Below are 10,861 nucleotides of genomic sequence, written 5' to 3' on the forward strand. Positions count from 1 at the left end.
GGTCTCCTGCACCCCCCCCCCAGGGGACTTACTGCCCCGGGGACCCCGCGGAGGGGGGCAGCTCCCGCCGCTGCGCTGAGCCCCCCCCCGCTTTGCTTGCGTTTTGGGGTGGGGAGGGTGGTTTTTTGGGTGCCGCAGAGCCCCAGCAGGGGGAGGACGGGGGAGCTGCCCCCCCCCCCGCGTAGCGCCTGGGGGTGCCCTCGGGAGACCCCCAAATCGCCACCCCGGAGCAAAACGCGCCGCTGGCTGCGGGCTGCCCCCGTGGCCCCCCCCCCGTGACGGAGCAGGGCCGGGCTCCCCTCGCGCACGTACAGCGCCGTGCGCAGCCGGTTGAGCCCCCAACGCCCCCCGGCGCGCGGCTCGAAACCGCCCTTGGGATTGGGGGGGGGGGAGACCCGAACCCAGCGGGAGCCGTGCGGCTGCTTCCCTGCCGGGGGGCTCCCTCGCTCCGGAGCCGGAGCCGTCCAGACGTCGCGAGGGTCCGGTCCCCACGAAGGGGGGGGTTCTCCGGGTGTCCCTGCTTAGGGCACGGGCTAAGCAGCCTGGGAATGGGAGAGCACGCGGGGATGCCCAGCTTGGCACGAGGCCGGTGGGTCCTGCGACGTCCATCCAAGACGTCCCGGGCCCTCAGGGCGGCTTCACCCCACGCCGGCCCCAGCGCTCGCCAGACCAGCAGGCGGAAAGCGATGGATGCTGCAATTGCTGTTTTTTGGGAGACAGACGGGAGCTTCTAGCGCAGTCTGAAATCTCCTGATTTCGCCACCCTCCTCTTGCATGACCTTGGGAGCTGAGCTTAATCCCTCTGCTCCATATATGTGCAACGGGAATAAAAATACTTTCCCATCTCTGCAGAGAAATTAGCAGATTCCTTGGAAGTCGCTGGCTGCGACTCCGCTCTAAGCGGATCCGCGCGGGGACCCGTGTGGCCGCCGGCGGCACCGGCCTGCCCCAGGCAGCGGCACGGAGGGGATCCCCGTAGTCGCGGGTGCCGCGGAGCCGGTTTCGTTTGGGGTTAGGACGAGCTCGTGCCCAGGAACCCCTTAAACGCGGGAAGCAAAAGATGAAGGGATTCAACCAAGGTCGTGTGGCCCGTCGGGAGTGGAGCGCGGGTTTCCATGCGCCTTCCCGTGGCGCGTGCCATGGGATTAAAGGTATCTAAGGTGATAGCGACCGAACAAATAAAAACACAACGCAGCCAGGAGAGAAAAGTTTAATGCTGCAAAGAGGATTTTTACCAACAGAGGAGTTAAACCCCCCAAATTGGCAGGAAACGCTGGTAAAACGTTTTCTTTTTTCCCCCCTTTTTTTTAAAGCGGTTTTTGTAAGCCGAGCCGGCTCTGCAGACCTCCCCGGGCGCTCGGAGGAGGACCCTGCGCCTGGTATTTCCTGCTCGCTTGCCCGGGCTGCAACAGCAAACGCTGTGATTGAGCAACCAAAAGGTCGCCCAAATCTCTCCTTGCACTTGGGGTCTCGGAGCGATCCGTGCTCGCGCCACGGTTCCTCCCCCGTGGCTCCGCGGAGGCTCGGGGCCAAAGCGATGCAAACCAGCCTCCGGTTAACGCAGCTCCACCTCGCGTACGGACTTTGCATGTCAAAACGCAGCTCTCGGATGAGATAATCCGGGCCGGGAAGAGCCTCTGCCGCGCGTCGGGGGGCTCCGTTTGCTCCGCCGAGGGGTTTTCCCTGCCCGGCTTGTGCTGGCCCCGGCATGTGCCCGGAGCCAGCAGCCGGGGCCCACGGGTGCGTGTCCCAGCTCGAATTGGCCGCCGGAGCTGTTGGATAAACTTTGTTATCGCTGCCCCGGCAGCCTGTTCCCTCGCGGCCCCGGGTGGCTGCCGGGCATCTTTCCGCCTGCACTGGAATCGCTCCCTCCGGGCTCCTAAACGCATTTTCCCCGTCTCGCCTTGGGGATTTGGCCGGCCCCGGCGTAGCTTTTTCCAGGAATGACGTTGACTCGTGCTGGCGCTGAGTAACCGAGCGCTTTGGGGAGCTGCCATGCCTCCCCCCGCGGCCGCGCGAGCCTTCGTGGTCCTGCAGCGGAGGCCGTCGCCAGCTTTTCCCGCGGAGCCCCCGCCTTCAGGAATTCACGGCTGGCAGCGAAGCGCGCTCGGCGCTGCAGCCTGCCAGGCGGGCTTTGGCCCCGAGAGCAAAGCTCGGCTTTTACAAGCGACGCACCGGGCATTTTGTGGTCCCCGGAGCTGGATCCCCCCCACCTCGGGATACCCGGCCGGGCTTCGGCGACTGGTTTTTACATGACGTCGCTGCAGCAGCCGGACCAGGACGGCGAGGAATTGCGTCGGCGGCTGGATGCTGCCGGGCGCAAAGGCTGTTTTGCTGCAGTCTAGTGCTGCAAACGGGCTGTTTTACAGTCGCCTTCAGGTTAAGTTTCTTGCTGCGTAGAGGGAAGATTTGGATGAGGAGGTTGGGGCCGGTCAGTTCAGCTCCTTTCCCACCAGGAAAAAATATCCATGCGCGCAGGCAGGTGGTTTTTAGCATGCCCCAAGGCGCTCTTAAGTCCCGCAAGCCTCTTTGCACCAGCGCTTTGCATTAAGGATCCGAGTGCGATTCTTCCCGTTCGGGTTAGGCAGGGATTGGGCGCCCAGCGGAGGCAAGGGCTGGGTGAGCCCGTCGGAGCAGAGCGCGGGTGCGTGGAGATGTTTTCTGCGGCGGTCGGAGAGCTGCTCACCAGGGTGGTGGGTCCCATCTCGTCGCCTGCCTCAGTTTCCCCATTGTTAAACGTGGCTGCGACTGGCGACCCGCTAGCTGTAAAATGTTCTGGGGACCTCGGCGTCGGGGGGAACGTGCCTCTCGGCAGAAGCAAAAGTCTGGGGTTTAGAAAAGATAAATTCCAAATGAGCTTGGGAGTCTCCCGAGGAAAATCAAACGCCGATGCCGTTTTTAACGATTGCGTTTGCTCTCGCGCAGGCTGGCTCTCGTGAAAGCGGGATCAGCTTGGAGCGCTGGTCAGTAATGGATCAGTCACGGAAAAAGTCTTTAGAAAGATAAACTGTAGAAAGGTAAAAAGATGTTTTTTCAGGAAGGAAGCTAATTTGTTAAAAAAAAAAAACACACAAAAACCAAAGTTTTCAAACCTTTCTCCCCAACCGTGAGAACTGGAAATTCAGTGAGGAAAACGCGTCTCGCTGACGGCACGATTGCCAGGCCGGGTCCTTCCACGCCGGATGTCGTGATAAAATCGTGCGAGACGGCAGCTAGGGACAGCTGCAGGTGAGAGGCGCCGCACGTTGTCACGATCCGCTTTATTTGCGGGGAGAGAGAGCCCAGGAGCAGGGAGACGGTCAGGATTTCGGTGCCACCGTGTGCATTTCCCTGCCGCTTTCCACTGCCAGATGCGCAAACCCGGTGCAATAATTCCCAGCACCGTTTTGGGGAAAGAAATCGGTGCGTTAGCGCCAGCTTTTAGGGTTTCTCTGCCTGGCAGCGGTGCTTTGCCTCGCTGTCGCGCTGCCTATGGTGCATTAAAAATTCTCAGCCTGGAGTAGGAGTGTCCATCCAAAAGACTTGAGGCAGGATAACGATAGTGAGCAATTAGCAAGCTGTAACCGCGTCCAAAGCATCTTCTATATAGACCAGGTCTAATTAACCTCTTAGGGCTTCTCACCTGTGGCAAGTTTGTTCAAACTTAGATTTCCACCCACTTGGGATGCAAGTGGCTACATCTCTGACTCATCAACACTTGTAATTAACATGGCAATTATATTCGCAGTGAGACTCGGAGCATCTTAAATTATCCTCTCTTTTTTTTTTGCCTTCTTTTTTTTTATATTATTATTATTTTGTGCATTTCATTTCCTTGTCACCATCTGTTGTGAAATGGCTGTCTTCTTGCTGCGTTGCACTTAACACCACCATCTGGCCAAATTATTTGTCCCATTAATTGCAAAAAAAAAAAAAAAAAAAAAAGTGTGAAGAAGCAAAATGAAATGGTACTACGAACCTGCGCAGCGTCTGCTAGGCGAGAGGCGGCCCGCGCCGCAAGCCGAAGCGCGCCGCCGAGCCACGCCGAGCCTGACATTATGAAATGTCTGTTTAATCGTCTCGCGCGCTAATTGGTCTCTTTGCACAGCACTGGGAAAAAAAACCTCTCGCTCTTCTTCTTGAGGCTTCCCCCGCGGGGCAGGCCCGGACAGACGCGAGCCTCTCGCCGGGATGAAGGCGGCAGCTAGAGGACGGGCGTTATCCCGCCCTTTCCAGCCTTGCGCTGCGCTGCTCTGCCTGGAATAAACCTGCGGTTCTGAGCGAGGTGCTCTAACTTGTTAGCTTGCGATGGATTTGGACGGATAAATCCGAGGGCTGCTCTCTGCAGCCTTCCTTAGATCAGCAAACTCCGAATCGCTGAGGAAAGTGCATATATACGTTAACTTTTGGTTACTGCAGCTTTAGGGACAGCTCGCGGTTTAGCCTTGAATCTCCTTTTTGCTTTGTTCCATCTCCTTTGGCAGCGATGAGGAGTAACGGGAAAATTAACTTGCAAGGACGAGGATGCTCGTTAGTTGTCCCGTCTTGCGGAGACACGTGGGATCTCGTTGCTCCTCATCGCATCCGGAGACATTCCCGAAACGCCCGGGCGAAAGGAGCCGTGCCGGGCGCTCTCAGCACCGAGACAGCTGTGGTTTTCCTTTCCCTACAGCCGACCGAGTACACCCAGACGGCCGCAGCCGAAGAGCCTGCCCCAACGAGCAGGACCTGCGAGACCACCCCGTCGCCCGGCAGGAGCCTCCTTCCAGCCCGGAGCAAACAGTGAGTGAGTACGCGGGGCTCCCGGCCCCGGACTCCCTTGCAGATAGCTGCTGTGTCGGGATGCGCTCGCTTCCTGGAGGTTTCCTGGTGCTCCCCGTCCCCTCCGGGCACTTCTCCAGGGGGAATCTGCAGCGCTCCACGGAGGCTTTCTGTTTTTCTAAAACACGCCCCAGCTTTTTGGGAAGGGTCTCCCCGCAGGCGGAGCGGCGCCGGGGCCGTTCCTCCCCTTGCTCTCCGGCCGCTCTTCCCTTGCCTGGCGTTTCCCAAGCATCCCGAGGGAGTCGGGCGCTCGACTCCCACGGGGGCTCAGTGACCTGCTTGTGCAGCCGCGCGTTGGATTAGCGCAGGAACCGCGTGATTTCTCCGCCGGGACGGGATTTAGTGCCGCGTAGGTAACGCAGCTGTTTAGATACCGCTCCGCTCTCGGGATGCGTCTCGCCTAACGACAGGCTCCGGTGTAGCGGTAGGAAGGAGCAGCCCCGTGCCGAGCGTTGGGAAGGCGCTGGGTGGTTATTCCTGGTTAGCCAAGCCCCGGGGGCTGCTCTGAAGTCCGGCCGGCGGCTGCCCAGGCCAACGCGGCCTGGCGATGCAGAGGGAAGATAAAGTCACGTACAGCAGCGCTCTAGAGCGTGCGGCACCCCGTGGGGTGAACTGTGCAGGACGCAGGGCCGGAGCCTTCCCCGTCCCCCCACCAGCCCCCCAGCTGCCCCCAGAGAAACTCAGAAAGTCCCTCTTCCCGCGGGAGAGGTTTTCCTTAGCTCACTCGCTCTTTTTGCAGCCGGACCCTTGGCACCTTTGCGCTTCTGGTTTTTCCTCTCTGGCTGCCCCGCGCAGGCAGTGCGGGTATCCCTTCCTCCGACTTCCTTGCTCTTTGCCGGGCTCTGGCTGTCGGAGAGCTCATTAACTTTTAATACTGCCAGATGCCTGCATAAGCCACTCGCTCGTCCCTTGCTCTGTTCTCTGTTGCACTAGAATAAATTGTTAATTAAACAGTGCACTGGCATCCCAAGGTGTTTGTCTACTCTGAAGCTAAGGCCGGGTTTAAAAATTCACGGTAGCTACCAGAGATCAGTCACTGCCTGCTCGAAATGTCCTCATTTAATCTGACAACAGGGCTAAAACTTTGCAGCTCGCTGCGGCTGGTAGGGTCGCGCTGGTTTGGGGATCTGCGGGAATCTTTGCGTTGAGCCCGGCAGAGCCAAGCAAGGGGGCGGATCTGGAGCGAGGGGTTTGTGAGCCCTCTCCCGGCGCTCGCCGTGGAATTAGCCCCATCTCTGCTGGGACCCCGGGCGTCGCTTCATTGCGGATGATAAATAACAAGTGGCATTTACAAAATACAGCCGAAGGGAATTAGATGCTCGGCCCCTGTTGAGTTTGAAATGAGAATTTGGGCTCTTAATTCAATTTAGGCCCCTTTGGATCAACAGGATCCAAATAACTATGTTTACTAATTGCATATAAATGCCAGGCCCCGCTAAGGATGCGCTCCACGGCCTCAGCGGGAGCCTGGTGGCTTCCGAGATGCAGAACACAGTAAGCACCATTAAACGGCTCATAAAATGCAGCCAAAGGGATGTTTTCCGGATCCTTTCGGCTGAGTGGGAAGCGCCTCGTGGTCTGACATGACTAGCCAATATATCATGGGAGAGCTGAGCTGCGGGGTGGCGGGGGGTATCCGCAGCAGTCAGGCTCCCTCGCGGAAGTAAAACCCTTCAGACAAGACAAATTGACACAGCTTTGGGGAAGAAATTCCCTTTTGGATCAGTGGAGATCCCTAGGGGGCTCCGGCCAAGCGCTCTCTCCGATTGGGGTGCTCGGAGTGGGGGACAGAGATTGCGGATTCACAGAGCTTGCGGCGTGCTGAGCTGGCCGCTCTGCACCGTGCCAGCACCTTTGCTGGGGGGGAGGCAGGATCAGGCCTCGGACGGAGATAACTCCGCTGGTCGGCGCCCGGGCCGGAGGCGAGCGCGCGCTGCCTGGCGTTTTGGGACAGCCTGGGCCGGGAGAGCTGGGTCTGGCTGCACCTACCAGTGTAAACATGCCCCCGGGCTCCCGAGCCGTTACACAAACAAGGACACCTTCGCACATGCATCAAGTAATTTTGAATGTCATCCAGGCTGGCTGGTTAAATGCATCCCAGAGACATTGCTAATAAAAAATTCATAAGCCTCTTATAAAGGCAATTATGCTTCTGTAAGGCAGCAAGGGGACAATACGTGACCAAATGAGTTAATGAAGGACGTTAAAAGAGGAAGAGTTGCCTTCCAACAGGTGGGCCGAGTCCCTTCCCTTCGTGAAAAACCCATCTCGCCCGCCGGGAAATTTCAGCCTAATGAAACAGCCCCATCAAATCCGATCCCCTCGGGAAAGAGCAAAGTGACTCTCCTGCCTCGCGCGTGCAGCATCAGGGGCTCGCGATGGCCGTGACGCATCGCTTGGGGACCAGCTCTGTGCTTCGAACAGGAGCAGTTTCGCATGGGCCATGCCTCAATTTTAAGGATTTGCCAAGGGCACAGTAGGGATCGGGTCCTCATCTCCTTTGGGGAGAAGAGCTCCAGTTTTGCCCTGCTCCGAGTTGCCATCGGGGCCAGCACGGAGTGGGGAGAGGTGGATCGTAGGGCCGGAGAGGAGCATGTGCGCGGCGGCAGAGACCAGGTTGCTCTGCTCCCCGGTCAAGCCAGGGTTTGACGCCTGAATTGCTGCCAGTTCAGTGACAAACGCTCCCGTGTCCCTTGCTTGCAGCATGTGGAAAGCCTGAGCCGGCTCCCCTGCCCTCTGCAGCCTCCTTCCCCGGGGACACCATGGACACCGAAGCCGTGCAGCCCCAGGAGGCCTCGCTGACGGTCAACGAGCAGGTAGGGGCGTCGCGGGGTTCGGGGCGGCCGGCAGGAGAAGCTGCCGTAGCTGTCTGCACCCCAGAACTGGCAGGTTGGGAAGGCCACAGGGTTTGGAGGGGATTTCGAAGTCCCGCTGCGTGTGCAGCCTGTGGTCTCGCGGGGGAAAACAGCCCCACGCTCGGAGCCAGCACGTTTTCCCCCACGCTTGGGCATGCAGAAGTTCAGCCCCGTCTTTCAGACGCCGGCTGCCTCATCTTGGGTTTTGTTCGCAATAAAAGGAAGAGGAGGCCCCGGGTCCTGCTCTCGGCTCTCCTGCGAGGCTCTGGGCGCTGTTGGATCTTCGCCCAGGGCTTTGGCTGTCTGCGGCCCCGCGGGAGCCCTGTGGCTCGGGTGCCTCGTGGAGATACGCTGCACCTGCCTGGAAGTTGGGCTTTGGCCAGCCTTTTGCTGGGGTTCAGGAGGTGGATTTGACGTGTCTCGCCATATCTGAAGCCCTCTTGGCCCAGTGTATGCTCGCTTTTCCCTCCAGAGGAGCAGGCATCTCTGCTCTTAACTCCCTTTTCGTGTGTCCCAGTGCACTATTGTACAGGGAAAACGATATCACGTTTTGGAGGGCTTGTCCAGCACATACCTACGGGGCTGTAAATCAGCGTTGACTCTAGAGCTGCTTCACAAGTTTGCAGAGAATTTGGCTCACTCCCTTTAGCCGGCGCAGGGATGCCAGCTTTGCCCGTGGGCTCTAAAGGGAGCGATGTGGCCGTTAATAGCGGTGTTTTACTGCTGAAGACGTCACCCACCGATGCACACGGAGCTGGGGTTAATTAGGGAGACCCTGAAACTGCTGATTACCTACAGCAGAGAGGCTCTGCCCTGGGCTGGCTTTGGTCCCCGCGGATGTCCCCTCTCATGGGGACCGGGTGGGCTCTGCTAGGCTAATTGCGAGGGTAATGGTAGGGTAGTAATTTGGGCTGGGGGCAGAGTGAGCCCGGGAAGCTCGAGCGCCCCGAGCTGACGGACGCTTTGGGGCACGTTGCCAGGTCATCGTGATGTCCAGCCACGAGACGATCCGTGTGCTGGAGGTCGGCGTGGACGCCCCGCTCCCGGCCGAGGAGGACCGGAAAGCCTTGGAGATGCCGGCGAGGGAGGTAGCGCGGGGCTCGCCAGGAGAGACCGCTGACCCGGCCAGAGAGGACGTTCCACCCAGCGCCGAGACCTCGGGCAGCGGGGACACGGCCGGTAAGATGCCTTCCTCCCCGGGCTCCTTCCTCGGGCTGCCCCGCTCCGAGCGCTGCTCGGAGACTGGAGGAGAGTTGCACCCGCGCCGGCCCTTCAGTGCAGAGCGCAGACTCTCTCCCCACTCTGGAGCGTCACTCCCATGCTTAGCAGAGCTCAGGATTTAGCAAAAGCAGTTGCTCCGGGAGCTAATTGGGGAAAACATCCTGCATTGAGGACAGCAAGTGCTTAAAATAGAGGTTGGTTGTCGCTGAGCTGCGGCGGTGGGGAGCTGGGTTTCCCTGCAGCCCTGGAAGGAGCTGGGTTTCCTCTTCCCTTTGCTCCGGGCTGCTCCAGGGTGCCAGTCTGGTACATCCCATCCTAGAGGTGGGAACGTGGCCTTGGAAATGAGCCTCGAGCACAGCTTTCGGGGAGATCCTGCTTTATTCCTCGCTGCTTTTGGCCAGCAGCTCAGTCCTCTCGCAGGTGCAGCCTGAATCCACCTGCAGGCGCTGCCGTCCTCTCCCTCTTCTGCCCGTTTTGGGCTTAGCTTTAATACGACTTTCCTCTCCCTGGTTGTCACCTCCGTGGTGGGCCGAGACAGCACCGCCGCATCCCTGGGCTTGTCCTTTTGCCAAAAAAAAAAACCCCACCAGGCTTGTAGCAGGGCACTTCGGTGTCTTTTTAAGTCCTTTATAAGCCAAGGAGGCGAGCGTCCCTCCAGCGCTGCCTGCTCGAGGAGAGGGGCAGCCCGCGGGTCGCGCCAAAAGCCGTCGTGCCGTGGGAGCGCTGCGAGACGGTGCCCCGTGACACGGTCTTCACCTGGAGGGAAGCGCTGGGTGTTATCCGTGCTGTGAAAATAACGGGGCGGGGGGGGGGAAACACAGCTTCTTTTCGCTCTGAAATTTATTAAAAAGCTTTTTCCAGTTTTGCAGACCTCTAGTTATTTCTGGGCCAGGAACCAAAGCCGAGAAATGCCTGGCTTTGAGATGAGAAAAGTATTTATTTGGTAAAACTTTTCAGCCAAAGGAGAAGACAGGAAAAGGGTGTTTTTTCTTTTTACCAAAATAGAAGAGGATTAAGCGGGTTTTATACTCAAGGGTTACCATTATTAGAAGTTGAGCAGAAGAAAGACAAGAGGTCGCTCAAGCAACAAGTAGGTCTTTTGAAAGTAATAAATAGGGATTAGGAACAAGGTTTCCTATTACTTGACTGTGAATGATACTAAGCAATTTTAATACATTTTGCAAATCTGGGCGGAGGGCTGAAAAGCGCAAATGAAAATTTTCAGTAAGAAACCTTTAGCAGAAGAGTGAAAGATTTCACCTGTGCGGTAAATTGTATCCATTTTCTTTTGTTTTTTTCTTAGTTTGACATTAGCCTTTTGGTTTGTTATTAGTAGTTACATTTGGTTTTTTATTGTATTTCAATCCAGACAGGAAACCATTTTTTGTTTAAATAAAAAAAAAAAAGCCCCAAAACCAAGAAAAACCACCCCAAAACACAAAATGACTGTAAAACTTCACCTGTTTCAGACAGGAAGCTTTTTTTTTTCCCCAGAAAATAGAGAAAGTTAAGTTAAGCTAAGTTAAATCGTGCGCAAGAGAGTCCGGGAACGCAGAGACCCCAGACGCCCCGGACCCGGCACGGTCCTGGCCGCTGGCCGCGCTCCAGGCCCCCGGGGGAGGCGCTGAGCTCCTGCCCCTGCGGCGTGTGGGTGGGCTGCAAGCCTTGACGCTAAGGCACGAGGGTCCCCGTCCCCTGCCCTTTCGTAGCCCCCCGGCCTGGGCGCAGGGTTTGGGGGGCTGATGCCGCTCTAGCTCCCGCTGCTTTTGGAGCTGGCGGCGTCTCTCGAACTCGTCTCCTCTGCCCTTCCCCAGGCAAAGCCAAGGCAGCGCCCGGAGCGGCCTCCGCCGGCGTCGCCTCCGCCGGCACCTTCGGCCAAGCCCCGAGCCAGCAGCCGCAGCCGATGGCCCCGCTGGCCGTGCAAGCCGCCCCGCAGGTAACTACCCGGGAGCCGCGGAGCGGGGCGGGCGAGCGCGCGCGCGGGG

General features: G+C 58.3%; 1 protein-coding gene across 1 annotated transcript in view; it reads left to right on the forward strand.

Moving 5' to 3' along the window:
• Positions 1 to 10,861, forward strand: part of POU6F1 (POU class 6 homeobox 1) — a 22,806-nt gene that overhangs the window by 7,408 nt on the left and 4,537 nt on the right. The window contains exons 4-7 of the mRNA XM_026078207.1: positions 4,652 to 4,765; positions 7,504 to 7,616; positions 8,636 to 8,834; positions 10,691 to 10,812. Of these exons, the coding sequence (XP_025933992.1) occupies positions 7,563 to 7,616; positions 8,636 to 8,834; positions 10,691 to 10,812 (375 nt within the window). The 5' untranslated portion in view covers positions 4,652 to 4,765; positions 7,504 to 7,562. The remainder of the gene's footprint in view (positions 1 to 4,651; positions 4,766 to 7,503; positions 7,617 to 8,635; positions 8,835 to 10,690; positions 10,813 to 10,861) is intronic.

This window comes from Apteryx rowi, unplaced genomic scaffold (assembly GCF_003343035.1).
Source record: "Apteryx rowi isolate R43461 unplaced genomic scaffold, aptRow1 scaffold_475, whole genome shotgun sequence".
In the NCBI taxonomy this organism is placed as follows: Eukaryota; Metazoa; Chordata; class Aves; order Apterygiformes; family Apterygidae; genus Apteryx; species Apteryx rowi.